General features: G+C 44.1%; 1 protein-coding gene and 1 pseudogene across 2 annotated transcripts in view; both read left to right on the forward strand.

The window, feature by feature from the left end:
* Positions 1–1,928, forward strand: part of Nipal2 (NIPA like domain containing 2) — an 81,533-nt gene extending 79,605 nt beyond the window's left edge. For both annotated transcript variants that reach the window (XM_048358931.1, XM_048358933.1), the window contains exon 11: positions 725–1,928. In XM_048358931.1, coding sequence (XP_048214888.1) covers positions 725–837 — 113 coding nt within the window. In that variant the 3' untranslated portion in view covers positions 838–1,928. The remainder of the gene's footprint in view (positions 1–724) is intronic.
* A 12,390-nt stretch (positions 1,929–14,318) lies between these two features.
* Positions 14,319–14,398, forward strand: LOC125361096 (annotated as a pseudogene).
* The last annotated feature ends 3,297 nt before the right edge of the window (positions 14,399–17,695 follow it).

Consider the following 17,695-nt stretch of genomic DNA (forward strand, 5'->3'; position numbering starts at 1 on the left):
ACAGACCACTTTGCCCTTACTGCTTCCCCGATCCAACTTCAACATCACCCAGTGTTGCTAGAGATTTGGGGTGACTATGGATTTCAAGCAGAAGTGGAAATACTCCAAGCACTTCTTCTGTTAGCATCATGCCTTTGATGCAAAAATCATTAAGGTCGTTTCTCTCTAAGACTGAGAGTACAATGCAAGAATTGACATTCATGGTAGTAATGTGCACCACAGATGCCATGTTTTAAAATAGCCTTGGTAGGAAATAAAGTTGGGTAAAATATAAAGTTTACTTGCTTTTAACTGTATTTTCCATTTCACAAAACCTCATGGATCAGATCTATAACAGTTTTTTAAGCCATTGCTCCAGTCTGTTTTTCCGAACTGTTATATGCTTTAGACTGGACACGGAAAAGAAGACTAGACTCTGAGAAGCAAGGTTGGAGATAGGCGAATACCTCTCATAAATCTGACCAGTTTCCTGCCGAGCTCAGGGTGGGCAGACTGCGCTCTCACACGTGAGGGAGAGCATGCCCATTTATCAGTCAACATGGGGTTCCGGGGGCCTTTCTTCCCTGACGTTTATCTTTTCTATTTAGAGGGTGACCACATGATGTTGGTTGTTTTTTTTTTTTTTTTTTTAAGGAATAAAATGTGGCCTAGATTGAAGAGAAATTATTAGGACTTTTTCTTCTGTAAGAGCTTGAAAGTTTTTTTATGATTATTATCTCCACAGGGAAACAAATGTTGGACAAAGTACAACCAGATTCAATTGGCTTATCCTATGGAACTTTGCCTGATGGAAGTGACTCAACAAAGAGCCAAAGTGGAGAGAAGAAAGAGGCCTGAACTGCCGAGAGGGATGGCTGTTGGCCTGTTACTCGATACCACCTTTTTAAAAAGCTACACATGTTCAGCTTGTGTCAGCAGCTATTTCATGCTGACATGTGCGAGCCTTCACTTCAGCTCTTTCCTCAATATGGACAGTCAGGCCCTTCCTAAGAACTGACAGTCCAGTGTTTTCATGGAATGTAATCCGAGGTGTTTCCCACACCCTGGACCTCTCCCTAGTGATCATCGAACCAGCGAGGTCTTAATTACAGCCTGGCTGCGCAAGCAGGAATGTCATGCAAAAATGCACGTTTGCAATATTTGGCCATGGAAGGCATAAGTTGCTTTTCCCATGTGGCTTGTAGAGGCAGTTTTTTGGCTTTCAAATGATCTTAAGCCTACCACCTTCATCCTGAAAGAAAGGTCTGACATTCCTTTTTCCAGGACACCTTTTATGAGCCTTCTGCAACAAGCTCCCCTTTCTATCCCTAAATTAGGATAAGTCATCTCTTCTAAAAAACTACTCCTATTAAAATCCTCCTTTGAAAATAGAGAGCCTCTTTAAAAATAAGAATTTATAAGGGGCATTTGTGATGGAATAACAAAACTCAAAAGATCTGAGCCTAAAATGACCTAAGCCTTAAAAAAAAAAAAGAAAGAAAAGGAAAGTATTAAAGCTGAACATGGTTCTACATAGCTGGAATCCCATCTACTTGGGAGACAGAAAAGCGAAGTAAGAAACAAAAAGGACTGGGGCATAGATAATGTGACAGAGTACCTGCTTAGCAAGCACAATGCCCTGAGATCAAATCCCCAATACCAGCAAAGTAAAAAGAGGAAAAATGCAAAACAGAACTGTACTCTCTCATGCAGCATACACACTAAAATCGCAGCAATACAGAGATTAGCCCAGTCCCTGTGCAAGGTGATGGTGATGTTTTCTTCAGCCAGATGATCCTTTTATACTTGCATTGAAACCGAAGAAAATCTATATGCCTTGTACCTTTGTCACAGATCTTATCATTTATCAGGTCCCCTTATATGTTTTAACTTCAACACAATTCCCAAACTCATAGTTAGAGCCTAGTGATATTTGCACTATATGCCATTTCTTCTTTTTTTTTTTTTTTTGGCCAGTCTTGGGGCTTGGACTCAGGGCCTGAGCACTGTCCCTGGCTTCTTTTTGCTCAAAGCTAGCACTCTGCCACTTATGCCACAGCGCCACTTCTGGCCATTTTCTGTATATGTGGTGCTGGGGAATCGAACCCAGGGCCTCATGTATATGAGGCAGGCACTCTTGCCATTAGGCCATATCCCCAGTCCATGCCATTTCTTCTGTGTGAAAGAAGAATTATGATTAAAGAACTGGACTTTTGCTGCTTAAATCTATGGACCTGAGTGTAGCAATGTATTCAAACCCAAGACTTTTTTGGTACAATTAATCTCATGTCTAAATATTTCACCAGGTAGATTCCATAATGCTATCTGTGGTTTATAATCTATCTGATATTGAAATGAGAAGAGCCTCTCTCCAGTGTCACCAAATAAGTCCTGTCTTTTATGATACCTTCAGATGTGTCCTGACATGTCAGTCCAAAATCATTCCAGCCAATTGTCTATTGCAGGGAGTTTAACTCTGAGCTAGCAAGATGGTAATCCGTGTGTGTGTGTGTGTGTGTGTGTGTGTGTGTGTGTGTGTGTGTGTGTGTCAGTCCTGGGGCTCGAACTCAGGACCTGGCCACTGTCCCTGAGCTTCTTTTGCTCAAAGCTAGCACTCTACCACTTGAGCCACAGCACCACTTCTGGCTTTTTCTGAGTAGTTTATTGGTGACAAGAGTCTCATGGACTTTCCTCCCTAGGCTGGCTTCAAAACACAGTGTAGATCTCTGCCTCCTGAGTAGCTAGGATTACAGGTGTGAGCTACAAATGCCCAGTGCGAGATGGTAATCTTAACAGGTCTGTAGTTTTGTTCTTCATTATAATCTAAAGTAACCAGCTGGACACAAAGGAGAAGAGAGATTGAGGTTCATCTGCAATGTATGAAAAATAACCCAGAGCCCATATCTGGCCTCTGAATTCCTGGTCACAGTTTCTGTCACTGTGGAAAGTGTCCCATCCATTTATCTACGGAAGTTATGGAATTGTTACTTTACTGCATGTTGGGGCTGGCAAGCTCAGACCTTAAGCTACCTTCTGTGAATCTCAGAAGGAAAAAAAAAAAGGGTTGGGAAGCAGTTACAATGAGGAGTTTTACTTGAAGTAGGACTACATTTGTAGCTAGAGTGCTATGTTTTGAGGAATTTTTTCAGACACATCATTGAGGCCAGTATGTTAATGGCCACCAAGAAGTTTTGAGAGAGCCAAACCTGGCTCAAACCTGTAATCCTACTACTCAGTAGTAAAATCTGAGTAAAACCAGCCAGAAAAATCTATGACACTTTTTTCCCCCATTTAATCAGCCAAAATCTGGAAGTTAAAGTGTGGCTGAAGTGGTAGAGCCATCAGCCTTGAGGGAAAAGGCTAGGCTCTGAGTTCAAGCCACTGGCGGGCGCGCACATGCATGTGCACACATACACACACACAGTCAAGATGACATTGGCTTGTATAGTTCAGCAATGCTTTAGAAATCTAGGCTGTGTATAAAGTTTATTCACACATAATCTTTCTGTATGGTTTTCCCAAGGTAAGGTAAATAGTAGCTTTTGTTTTACCAGCTTGTAGGTTTTTCTTTTTCTTCTTTGAAGTACTGAATACAGGACAACAACCAAAACCAAGCCAATCCTTCTGCTGGCATTGTAATTGGGGTCCTAGCCAGTGTTTGGCTCCCTGACTATTTGTCTAGACCAGAATCTGGCAACGTTTTCCAGTGAAGTCTCAGAGGGTAAATATTTGGGGGGTTTGTGTTGTCCCTACAACTTGTCTGTCCCCACTCATCAGCTCTGTTGCTGTAGCACAAAGCAGCCACAGACAACATGTAAACAAATGAGAGCGGCTGTGCTCCAGAAGAACTTTATTTACAAAAGCAGGTGACTAGTCCATGGACTGTAGTTTGCCAAAATCTTGGTCTCTGGCTTAAACATTGAAGACTTTTTTTTAAATGACACTCTATGGATCATGACAAACCAGATGGGAAAGGAGTGTAACATTGATCATACATTGATATTTACATTAAGATCTTTTTCTTTTATAAGATAAAAATGCAAGTGATGAGTTTATGCCCAGGGTCCAAGTTTCTCTCTTTGGAAAATAGTGATTCTTTTGCGAACACCACAAACCACTGAAAAAGTCTCTTCAGTCCCACACTCCCAAGTTTGTAATAGCAGAAGCCTTTACCATCTGCTTGCTTTTTATTTTAAATACTTGCTTGTCTATTACTATAATACTTCGATTACCAGGTCCATTGAAAACTAATAAAATGAAAAATTTCTCATGAACCAGGCACTGGTGACTCCTGTCTATTATTCTAGCTACACAGAAGGCTAAGATCTGGGAATCGCTGTTCACAGCCAGTCTGAGCAGGAAAGTCGATGAGTCTCTTATCTTTAAATTAACCACCAAAAACCTGGAAGTGAAACTGTGTCTCAAGTGGTAGAATGGTCTTGCACAAGAAAGTCTCAATTACTCAGAATGTAGACTTCACCCCCCACTACATACACTCATATACAGATCTAAATAGTCTATTCTATAGCAGAGACAGTACAGGTAAAAATTAGATTCATGCAAATTCAGTGCTAGAAAAGAGTAATGGTGATGGGAAGGGAATGTGACTTAGTGGTAGAGTGCTTGTCTAGCATGCACAAAGCCCTCAGCACCACATAAACAGAAAAGGCCAGGAGTAGCACTGTGGCTCAAGAGGTAGAGTGCTAGCCTTGAGCAAAAGAAGTTCAGGGTCTGTACCCAGGTCCTGAGTTCAAGCCCCAGGACTGGCAAAAAAAAAAATAAATGATAATATGCAAGTTTGGCTCCAAAGGAAACAGGTACAGTGGTAGGCCTGACTTGCATGGACAGAAATGTTAAGCCAGGTTCCTGAAGCCAGCAGCCTTCTTGCACACGCTTGTTTGCCAAGCACTCAGGGCATCCAGGAATGGTGACTGTACACACTCAGTCCCTCCAAAGGCTGCCTCAGGCTTGCCAATTTAATAGTGATAGGATGGACACAAATACAGCAGTTCCTAAAATGGACCTCCGAACACCCTACCGGATTGCTTTACATAAACTCTGTGGCTGGTTACCAAAGCAATCCTAGAACTGAGCAACGACAAGCCTAACTCATGTGTTTGGCACCAGAGATTACGAGTCCTTCAGTGAGGTTGCTAGATAAACACCACGCATTTTGTCCTATTAGACTAAGACCTCAAACTTTAACCCAGCATAACTGTGTGGGGAATTTTGAGGCTGCTTCGAATCATTAAACTCATCAACAGTCTGGCTCTTATTATGGCCATCTTGAAGTAAAAAAATAAAATAAAATTCCACACACATACACAGTTTCCAGGCAAATATAGACCAGTTTGTGGCTATTAGTGTTTTAGCAATTGTGGTAAATGCAAGGAGTCTTCCCACCCAGGAATTCTTGAGTCTGTCCCCTTTCTCACCAGCCTGAGGGTACCACACAGCATGCTGTCCTGTGCCAGGAGAACAAATAAGTTACAGGAGCTGTGGCCCAACCAAAGAAACCATTTACTAGAAAGAGAGGAAACTCCTCCTTCAATGGAGGTCTTTATTGAGAGCTAATGGGTCCCCACCACAATGTAGAAGAAGAATAGCGTCCTTACTATCAAATAAATGGTATTTCAAATAATAAATGACGTATCAAGTAAGTGGTGCACCCAGCTGGGCCAGGCATTGCCAAGAATTTCACTCAGTTCCAGGCAAGATGCAAGATAGTCTCCACGTTCCAGGAAAGAATCTCCTTCCCAAGGGGCTGGCGTATGTGCAGCCGAGGAGCTGGTCCACTCCTGCTGAGGCTAGCTCTCGTGGACCAGAGCCACTTTGAACATTAGAGCTGCTGCTGTCCAGCCATCCGCCAATCCTTCCAGCACGCACATGTCCCACATCCAAAGCCTTTCCCTTCATGGTGATCATTTGAAAAGCAACCTCGGAAATGTTCTGAGGTTTGGGCTCTTCTCCATCTGTTCAAAGCCTCTCACCTAAACCATCTGAGCATAATGCACAAACAAGGAGAGGAATCAGGTCAAGAATTCTTGGTCCAACCAAAGGAGGATATTCTTAGTGGAGGAACCCAAAGGCACAATGCCTATATGCCTCTAATATAAAATAATATTTATTGAAATTCTAGGAAATAAGAATGAGAGGATTTTTACTTTGTTGCTGTTTTTGTTTTCTTCTTGTTTGTTCATTTATCTGCCTTTGAAAGGGTATAGGGGCACAGAAATGGGGGGACAACAGGTGAACCAATGCAGCAGTGGTACTCACAAGACACTGGAAAATGAACTATACAACTTGTGGGTGGGACAGGAGGGAAAACTTGGAGAGAGTGAGGAAAGGGGTGACATTGTCCAAAAGAAATGTTCTCATTACTCAACTTATATAACTCCGGTACATCACCTTTATAATAACAATAAAAATTTTAAACAATTATTGATCCAGAGACTCATAACTTAGGATACTTGCATGATTCTAAACTACTCACCAAATTGCAAAATACCTTATTCAAATACTAATTCACCAAAAACATAACTGGTCTCCTACTATATTTAACATGATTAGCCTGGTTTAGAGATGTTTTCTGTACCCACTGGAGTGGTACATCTTTTTCTATCAATGTCTAAGTCCCAAGTTTACAATTGAGGGTTCTGTGTAGGTCCTGTACATTGTGTGGGTGTTCTGAATATAAAATGATTTGTATCCATTCTACAGTATCATAGAGGGTAGTTTTGCTTCACAAAAAAGTAATTTTCACTCTGCCTATCCACCTCATTCACCTCTACAACCCCTGATCTTTTTAATGTCTCCAGTTTTCCCTTTTCTAGAATGTCATACAGTTGGAATCATACATGATGCAACATTTTTAGACTTAGTGATAAGCATTTGACTTCCCTCCATATCAATGGTTTGTTTGTTTCTGTTCAGTGCACAGTAATACTCCAGCTAAACCAGTGTATCCATCCTCCTACTGAAGGAAGTTTGGGTAATTTATCATTATTAGGAAAATGAATTCAACATGATGGACCAACTCCTCAGAAACTTACCGTCTTAACAGAGAGGGATTTTCAATGACTAGGCCCTTACTATGGGCCAAGCACAGTGCTCAATTTAACTTGGGTTACTTATTTAATTTTTACAATGTTTCTCCCAAGAGATCCTTATGTTCACTTCACATACTAGACAACTAGAGATGGGTGTATAGTTCAGTGGTAGATCCCCAGTACTGAAAAGGAAAAAAAAAAAAAAAAAAAAAACTAGGACAAAGGTAGGGAATAAGGCATACCATTTAAGGCAGCTCATGAAAAATCTTACTTTTCCAATGGAGAGATGGCCAATGGTGCATTTGCAGGGCCAGAGAGTGAGCAACTTATAGAATCTTGTGTTCTAGGCACCTCAGTGGGTCCTAACCCTGGCTAAGGAGTGAAGTGACTTAAAAAGATTTGAATCCCAAAGTGCTCCCTGACAGCTTATGTCTTAAAGGTTTAGGTGCTACTGATGGGCTTTTGAGAGATGGTTAGACTGTAAGGGACCAAAGTTCATCCGTGGACTAATGCATGTATGGATTCAAAGCTAAATGCACTCCGAAGGTAGGACTCAGTTGAAGGAAGTAGGCCACTGAAGGGTGTGGCTTTGATGGGTCTGTCTTTTCTCTGGCCCATCTTTCTCTGCTTCCTGTCCACCATGAGAAAGCCACTTTGCTGTGCCTCCTGTTTCCTGAAACAATGTTCTGCCCTACCAAGAATGAGTCCAGAATGAGTCATGGAGCCAAGCAACTATGGATGAAATCTCTGAACCCTTGAGCCAAAATAATTCCTTCCTCCTTGGGGTTATTTTCTTAGGTGCCTTTTCATAGCAAGAAGAACTAGCCCCCAAACCCAGTGTCATTCATATGGCAAATGACAGAGCTAGGATATGAACCTAGAACATCTAAGTCTTACTGATCGTGCCAAAGTGCCTTATATGATTAGAACAGGTGTTCTCTGTAAGGGCATGCCCCAAGACTACCTCTCTCATCTTGTGCCCTAAACCCCAATACAAACAAGTTCACAAAGTCCCTACACATCACAGTAAATCTTCACCACACTTGAACAAAGGATATGGAATTAAGAGATGATAAAAGGTTACTTTAGGCCAGGGAACCGTTTTCAAAAGAACTGGAATTTCTGGGCACTGGTGGCTCACACCTGCCTATAATCCTAGCTACTCAAGAGGATGAGATCTGAGGATTGTAGTTCAAAGCCAGCCAGAAGTGGAGCTGTGACTCAAGTGATAGAGCTAGTCTTGAGCAAAAGAAGACCCAAAGTTCGAGCTTCAGGACCAGAGCGGGGAGTGGGGGGAGGGGGGAGATAGGCCTGGAATTGTAGTGTGTTAAATGGTGGCCCCATAAGAAACATTTAAATCCTAATTCCTAAAAATGTATGGATGTGCTCTTCTATGGATAAAGGTTCATTGCAAAAGTAATGACATATCTGAGCACTGGTGGCTCACACCTAATAATCATAGAGCAGGTGAGATTGATTGGAATACATTGTACACAATGGAATGTCACAATGGAATGTCCAGTGATACCCCTTCCTGAATAACTAATATATATTTATAAAAATTAAAGGGAAACAAGTTTGACAAAAAATGTACTCACTGCCTTAGTGTATGTAACTGTAACCCCTCTGTACTTCACTTTGACAATAAAAAAATTAATGAATCAAATAAATAAATTCTAAAGATCTCAAACAAAATTAAAATAAGAGCTATGTACTGGTGGCTCACACCTGCAATCCTAACTAGTCAGGTGGCTGAAACCTAGAGGATCACAGTTCAAAGCTAGCATATGCAGAAAAGTCCATGAGACTTCATCTCCAATTAACCAACACAAAGTCAGACTGGAAACATGGCTCAAGTGGTAAAGCACCAGCAAGCAAGCTGAGTGAGAGGGCTAGGCCATGAGTTTAAGCCACAGTATGAATACAAAGATGTGAATGAAAATCAGGAGCAGTGGAAGGGTCTTGAGAGGGTGTGGGAGTGTGTGGCCAGGAGGTTTACTGTGTATTAGAGAGCAACTGGGGCCCAGGTCTCTGAGAAGTGCAGCTGTGTGCTATTCACCCTGTCAGCTCAGGGGCCTGCTTAAACCACCAGCCCTCCTCCATCCTGCCAGAGGCTTCACCAGACCACCAAAAGAGCCTGATGCTCACAGGACTCGCTGGGGCCTCTGGCACCAGAGAGGGAAAGGAAGGAGCTAGCTAGTTGAGAAATGCTTCCTGAATACCAGGAGGGCAGTCTGTCCAGCTGCAGTGCAGAACTATCCGATGGGGGCTTGGGAGGGGAGAGGGGGGAGTATCTTCAAACTGGAGAAAGAAGGTAAGCCCTAAAGAACAACAGGAAGTCCCTGGTCCAGCCTCGGTGCTCTCTCTCTCTCTCTCTCTCTCTCTCTCTCTCTCTCTCTCTCTCTCTCTCTCTCTCTCTCTCTCTCTGTCTATACTCATGTGCTTTTCCTTGGTGTGTGCAGACTTGGAGTGACTTCCTTGGCATGACTGGAAATGAGGGTGCAGAGAGGGCACTGAAGGAGCTGGTGACAGCATGGGGATTCTTTCCAGTGTGGAAAGACCCATGCCTCTGCTCACCTAGGCAGGAAGAGGCCCCACAAAAGCCCTCACACACATCCAACCTCCACTCTGTCCCTCCAGGAGTGTAAATCTAAGCAGAGAAAACCCCAGAAATTTAAGAGATGGGCTGCAAAGTGATATCACTAACACCAGGTTCTCAAGCCAGGTCCATACTTCCTACGCCCAGTTGGGGCTCAGCAGCTCAGCCCTTCAGAACTGGGTGGCACCCTTAGAGAGCCTGGAAGTACACCATTATTTTCTCCCTGTGACATGGGGGTCTCACAGTGGCAGCCTGGGCCACAGCTGCTGTCCGGGGCATGACAAGATCCTCCCCTCTTGTCCACTGTGGAGGAAGAACAGGCTCCTGTGGAAGCGGGTGGAACTCGGTGGCCAGGCCCAGGGTGGCCAGGCCCAGGGTGGCCAGGCCCAGGGTGGCCTCCTGTCCATTCTATGCACATTCTCTAAAGCAAACCACCTGTTTCCTGCCGGGCTTGGCCTGGGGCTTCAAGGTCTCCGCAGAGAAGGGCGTCCAAACCACGCAGAGGAATGACAGCCTTGGCACGGCCCCCGGTGGTATTTGTTGTTCACTGAAGAGGTTTGTGGAATCCAGACACATTTTCCACTAAAGCCAGGCAAAGGAAAGAAGGCACCAAATAAAAATAGCTTCCTGACACTTCCTGTTTACGTGCTCCGCTGATTCGCAGCCTAGGGGCTGGAAGCCCCTCTGGAGAACACCAGAGAGCAAGGGGTGGGAGGGTTTCTTTCTTCCATGGTTCGAATTCTCTGTCTTTTGTTGCATGCAAATTTACTCTTGGGGCCTATAAGGTTAATCCTCAAGTCTTCGTTGTTAGCCCTGGTGAAAGGGAGACAAGAATGCTAAGTGCTGGCCACCTGCAAGGACCCTGGTATCTCATTGAGAAAGGAGATCTAATTCTGTCTGAAGGAAGATGGAAGAGAAGCAGAAAACTGGAAAGAGGGGCTTATGCCTGGCCCCAAGATGTCATTGTTTCCCTCAGATCAACATGCATGCTACAGAGAAGGGAGGCAGAAACCAGCTGATGAGGCAGGACAGGCCCAGGTGCTCCAGCCTAGCCACACGTTGGCCCACAAGTCCTTTCTGAAAGCCACTGCCATGTCCAGCGTGTGTGGGAGAAAAGGCCTGATAGCAATCCTTCTGCCTATGGCCTCGGCGATAGGTCTTTGCAAATTGGTATTTGGCCCTTTTGCACAGCGCATGTGCTCACTGTGCTGTCTCAGTTCAAAAGCAATGAGAACAGCTTCATTTTTCCTGACCGACTTTTGCCAGGTAACAAAGTTAGTAGAGAGCACTGGTGGCCCACCCCTATAAGCCTAACTACTTAGGAGGCTGAGATCTGAAGATCAAAGTTCAAAGCCAGCCCAGGCAGGAAAGTTCATGAGACTCTTATCTCCAATAAACTATCAAAAAAAAGCTAAAAATGGAGTTGTGGCTCAAGTGGTAGAGCAATTGCCTTGAGCAAAGAAACTCGGGAACAGAAGCTAAACTAAGCCCCAGGACTGTCAATCCAAACTGTGGGTGGAGGGTGAGGGAGGAATTGAGTTAATAATGTAAAAAAAAAAATTCCATGACCAGGGATATGGACATGGACTGCCAGCCAATCCACAGAAATTGCTATGAGCAAACCCAAGCTTGTGAACTGATTTTTTTTTCCCATGAATGAATGAAACAGCAAAGAGGATTTATTTAATTTTAATCATTTAAAAATTGACAATTACATAATATCTTTCTAAATCCATCAGGATGAAAACCTGATGGTTTCTAGAGAAGTGAAGCAGAGTCACAGAAAAGCCCAACCAGCACGCCACTGTCAGGAAGTGCTAGAGTTGATTGTATCCCTTCCTTGGAAGTAGACACTGGAGTCATCCCTCATAACCTCAGCGCAGGTTGTTATGTGCACGTAGGGTCTTTACTAGGGGAAGCAAAAGTGGGTTTTGTTGCTGTTGTTGTTGTTTGTGGGTTGTGGGGCTTGAACTCTGGGCCAGGAGCTGTCCCTGAGCTCTTCAGCTCAAGGCTAGCACTCTACCACTGGAGCCATAGCACCACTTCCGGTTTTCTGGTGGTTAACTGGACATAAAAGTCTTTCCTACCCTGGCTGGCTTTGAACCACAATCCTCAGATCCCAGCCTCCTGAGTAGCTAGGATTGCAGGGGTGAGCCACCGGCGCCCAGCTTGCACAGTGGTTTTATAAGCAGAAATTTGGACACAGACACACAGAGACTGATGGCTATCTGAAGACATGAGTAGAATGCTAGCACCAAGGACTGTCTGGGGCCCCGCAAAAGCAGATTGTCCCTCTAAAACCCCAAGAATATCCTGAATTCGGACATCTTGACTCCAGAGCGTAAAATGATCCACTTCTGTTTGTAAGCTTCCCAGATTGTGACTTCGTACCAGCAGATGTAGCAAACTGCTACAAGGACTTTTATCTCCTTGGGCTTTGACCTTGTGCTGTTTTGGGGGACTTAGTATTCATGTAAAATACCATTGTATGTAAAAAAATAGTGTACATATCTTCATTTTAAAACACTCTGTTGTTAATAAAAAAGAAAAAAAGCTAGGGATCATGTAAGCATTCGGGTAGTTGTGTTCTTGGTGGCAGGGACTGACCGGGGATTCTCTGTAACATGAGGTGTCTGTAGCATGTTCTTCAGCTAAGACCACAGTGAGGCTTGCTGCATGGAGTGACTCTTCCTTTCTCGAGGCATTTCTCTGTAGCATGAGGTGCTGTTAGGTCACAATTTAGCCACTGTAGAATGTCTTTCAAAGCTGGAGCCAGTCCTCACAAACCCTGCTGTTGCTCTGTCAACTAAGCTTCTAGAATCTTCTGAGTCCTCCTTGTTGCCCATTTCCATACTGTCCAGCATCTTCAATGGAGTGGATCCCAGGATCCCACTTCCTTTGGCTTGTCCATAAGAAGCAACTGGTCAACCCCTTGAAAGTGCATCTCAAGAGCACCGCAGTCCACACACCACATCAGGCTCCCCTCCAGTTCTCATTCTCCTGCTCTTTGAACCATGTCTGAGAGCTCGAAGACCTCAGCGTGATCCCTGAGGGCTGGCATCCATGCTGATATGGTACTTCAGCCTCCTCCCGTAACTCACCACTGTGCTCCATGGCTTCTTTCCAGGCTTTCCATTTACTTCACCCAGACTCATCAGAGAAATCACTACCTACAAAATGGGTTTCATCACTAATAGGACTTGAAGGTCAAAATGACCTTGACCCATGGGCTGCAGACTTGAAAACAACACTAATGGTCTACTTGTGCATTTGAGTGCCTGGGTGGCCACGTGCCTCATCAGTGAGCCATCAGGTGCTCAAAGCAATCTTTTATTCTGAGCAGTAGTTCTCAATCTTAGGCTTAAAACATTTAAGAAACCATGTTGTAAACAGATGTGCTGTCCAGACTTCGTTGTTTTATTTAGAGAGCACAGGCAGTGTAGATGGGGCTCTTAAGGACTCTGGCATGTTTGGAATACTAAATGATTCTTGGCTTCAACTTCAAGACAGGAGCTTCATTAGTCCCTGACCGGGGAGTCGGCTGCCCTTGGCAGCTTTGAAGCAGGTATTGACTGCTCCTCTCCAGCCTAGGAAAGCCCTCGATGACATCTCTTTCTGCAATGGAAAGCTGCTTTTGTTTTTGTTTTCTTAACTTTTTTTTATTATCGTTAAGTAATTGTACAAAGGAGTTGCCATGGAATGAAGCAGTTTATGAATGCAACGTATCTTGACCTCTGTCACCCTTTCAACAGAGAAAGCTGTTTCATCTGCACTGAACACTGGTTGAATGCTGCCCCTTCCATCAGCTACTGTCCCTCATCTTCTGGAAAACTCTCTCAGCCTGTCCCTCAGCACATACTGCTGCACTTATGCTATGGAGGTGCTGCTTTCCTTAACTTTATGAGTCAATTCCTGCTAGCTTCAAACTTCCGAGGCCACTTTCTTGCCTCTCTCGGCATTCATAAAAAGGAAAGAGGCCTGGCCTTAAAGGACTGCTAGCATTGGTGCGTTTGCTTTGAGAACATGACCTTTGCATTCACAACCTGCTAGGTGTTGGGTACAGAGCCCGTCTCAGCTTTCCACGTGCCTTCCTCACTAAACTTAATCGTGTCTAGCTTTTGCTTAACACCAAACTGTGCAGCTCTTCCCTGCCACTTCTTTTGAGGTAGTTAATTGGCTTAAGTTCAACATTATTGTATGGGAGGCCCAGGAAAGGAGGAATGCTAAGGGACAGCTGGTTGGCAGAGCAAGCAAAACTCACATAACTTGTATGGATCAAGTTGCCTCTCATAACTAGGTGCTGCTTGTGGTACTCCAAAATGACCATACTAGAACTATCAGAGATCACTCACCACAGGCCATCATAGCCAAGATGATTATGAGGAAAAGATTTGAAATATTCAGAAAATTGCCAGTATAAGACAGAGACATGAAGTATGCCCAGCAGGATTGTAATAAGTCTTTGATTTATAAAAACACAGTATCGATGAGGCACAGTAAGGAGACACATAATAAAATGAGGGATGCTTGTAAACATTTGTTACCTCCAGTGCATCTCTCTGAATTCTACATATAAATGTCTATGGGAGTCACTAAGTTCCCAAATCGTGGTTTGTTTATTTTTTTTGAAAGCATAGCTGCCTGATTGTTTTGCTCCTCTTCCCTATGCTGCTATAGAAACCAACAGCCCAAAGACTATACTTTCAGGGATCATTTCTATAGTTTGTTACTAGAAACCAACAGCCCAGGAACAGGTTGCTTTTCACCAAGTCAAACACCCCAAGGATCACACCCCACAGAACACAGGGCTGTGTCCTGCATAGCCCGAGGACCCAAGATCCAGCCCAGCAGTTGAGCATCCCAGATGCAGATGACCTTGGGCCAGCAACTCTTCCAGCCCAGGGGGCCCTGGAACCCCCAGACACCACCTGCAGGGAGCAGTGGGGGCTCCCTCTAGGGGACAATGGGTGCCCCCATTGTACAGATGCCCATATGACCTGTTCTCAGGAGACCCTGAAGTCAGGACATTCCCAGTACTTCCCACAAGCCTTCCTTTCTCTGTCCCCAGCAATAGTAGATTTCTATGTGGCCCCGTCCCACAGGAGGTACTTTACATGCACCATCTCCAGACCTGCTGACCTCAAGAAGTCCTGGTTATTATCCTCCCTTCACAGCCAAACACATCAGGAGACAACAGGCCTCACCTTAGGTCACATAGCACGTGGGATGTGGACTTGAGTCCAGCTACCTCAGTGTGAGGTCTTTTTCTATGCTGCCAAGCTCTTAACTTGCACCGCTTTGAGCCTGTTCCACTGCAATTGAAGAGGCAGACACAGGACAGGTTGGGAGGTGAGGGGTAGAAGTTACTGAGGAACACCTGGAGTGTGCTACACACACAAACACACACACACACACACACACACACACCTCTCAGGAGATCTTTTAAAAATAATAAATAGGGCTGGGAATATGGCCTAGTGACAAGAGTGCTTACCTCGTATACATGAAGCCCTAGGTTCGATTCCTCAGCACCACATATAAAGAAAATGGCCAGAAGAGGCACTGTGGCTCAAGTGGTAGAGTGCTAGCCTTGAGCAAAAAGAAGCCAGGGACAGTGCTCAGCGCAGGGCCTTATTACCTCCTGTGTAGTCCCCTCACCCTCACGCTTAAGCCGCCCGTCCCGCAAGTGGCAAAGCTGGAATGAGGTCTACGTGATAGCCTTGGGGTGTGCGTAGTCGCGAGGTGCCCCTCCTCCCCTCGCACACTTAAAGAACCACACGGGACATGCGCAGGCGTCTCAGGGAAAACTTCTGGGAATTCTACCGGTTTTACTCAGGGGAGGGGTTTATATGACAGTAATGGCGGCAGGAAGAGGAGGGACTAACTGGATATTAGCGATAGGCTGATTAGCTGTCCATCACAGTGATGTCACGGAACTTCCCCCAGAGGCGGAGATCACAGCCCACAGAACCACCCCCTTGTGCTCCGCTCGGTGCCATTATGATATCCATGTGCTCCGAGCCAGATGGGAGGCAGGGCTGGTTTGGACCGCCTTTCCAGTTCTGGACCCGGGGAAAAGGTAGGAGTGGCTAACAGCCACGCAGCCCCAAAGCAGGAGAAGGGGGCAGTCTCTCAGGACCGCTCCTCTCAATGCCAAGCTGATGCCCCAACACTCAGGCCCTGAGTTCAAGGCCCAGGACTGGCAAAATAAATAAATAAATAAATATTTTAAAACTTTAAAAATAATAAATAAAAGAAGACCCAGAAATACAACCACAATCTTACAGCCAGCTGATATTTGACAAACAAGCCTAAGTCATACAATGGAAAAAACAAAGCCTTTTCAACTACTGGTGCTGGGAAAACTGGGAAGCCACATGCAGAAAACTCAGAGTAGATCCCAGCCTGTCACAATGTGCTAACATCAACTCAAAAATGGATTAATGAGCTCAACACCTGACCCGAAACTCTGAAAGTACTGCAGAACAGAGTAGGACAGACATTAGAATGTATAGGCACAGGCAGGAACTTCCTAAACAAAGTTCCAAGGGCACAACAGATTGGATAAAGACTTGACAAATGGGACTACATTAAAATTAAAAGTTTTTCTGCTAAAGATTAAACTAGAAAGACAGCCGCCCAATTGGGAGAAGATCTTTACCAGCAATGCAACAGACAAGTGCCTAATATCCATCAGATACAGGGAGCCCAAGAACTAAATCCCTCCAAAACCTAGTAAACCAATCACTAAATGGGCAAGAGAGCTAAAAAGAGACTTCACAGAAGAAGAAATAAAAATGGCAAAGAAACACATGAAGAAATGTTCAGCATTCCTGGCAGTAAAGGAAATGCAAATAAAAACAACCCTGAGATACCACCTCACTCCAGTTAGAATGGCCTATACTCTGAACTCAGGCAACAACAAATGCTGGAGGGGATGCAGAGAAAGAGGAACCCTACAGCACTGCTGGGATTGTAAATTAGTACAATCACTCTGGAAAGCAGTCTGGAGGTTCCTCAACAAACTAAACATAGACATACTCTATGATCCAGCCCTACCACTTCTAGGCATCTACCGTGACAACGGGATCCAGGATGCAACAAGGACACCTGCACCTCCATGTTCATTGCTGCACTGTTCACAATGGCCAAGATATGGAAACAACCCGATGCCTCACTACAAATGAATGGATCCAAACAATGTGGTACCTTATACACAATGGAATTCCACACAGCCATTAGAAATGATTAAATAATGGTATTTTCAGGGAAATGGACATAACTAGAACAAATCATGTTGAGTGAGACAAGCCAAGAACAGAGAGAGGAATAGCTCATGGTCTCCCTGATATGTGGGTGTTAGAATCAAATTGCAAAGAGACATGACAAAGCAAACAGGACCCAAAATACCAATACACAGCAAGCCCTAAAAAGACAGTCTTGGGAGAAATGCACCAAATAGTAAGACCCAAGCACTAGTTCATATGTACTTAAAATAATATACAGACTGAAAAGAATTCCACAGATAAGGAAACAAAGGACCTCTCCTTAATTAGTCCTATAGTATTTACAGGACCCTATATTCTTTATCTCACATATGGTATATACATGTGCATATCTGAGGGGAGCTGGGAAGAGGGCACAGAATGCGTGGAAAGAGGGTGAAAAAATACAGTAGAGGGGGCCCAACAGAACAATGGACATTGATGAAAATGAACTAAACAACTCAAGGGCAGCGGGGGAAGAAGAAATGAGATAAAAAGAAGGAACAGATTATACTAAGCAAAAGGAAAGAAATGTACATATCACCGACGTGGAAGGAATTGTTTCATTGTTAAGGTTCATAGAGTTCATAAGCATTGTCACTAGAATGATGATGTCCATCATTGGGAAGATTTTTTGTTTTTTTTTAATGATGAAAGCAAAAGGGGTTTGGGGGAGGAAAGATGGGAGAAAAATGAGGGAGTGGGTAACAAGTACAACAGGAAATGTACTCACTACTTTAAGCATGTAACTGTAAGCCCTTTGTACATCATCTTGACAATAAAAAAAAATAATAAATAAATAA

Source organism: Perognathus longimembris, chromosome 12 (genome assembly GCF_023159225.1).
Source record: "Perognathus longimembris pacificus isolate PPM17 chromosome 12, ASM2315922v1, whole genome shotgun sequence".
NCBI classification, from domain to species: Eukaryota; Metazoa; Chordata; class Mammalia; order Rodentia; family Heteromyidae; genus Perognathus; species Perognathus longimembris.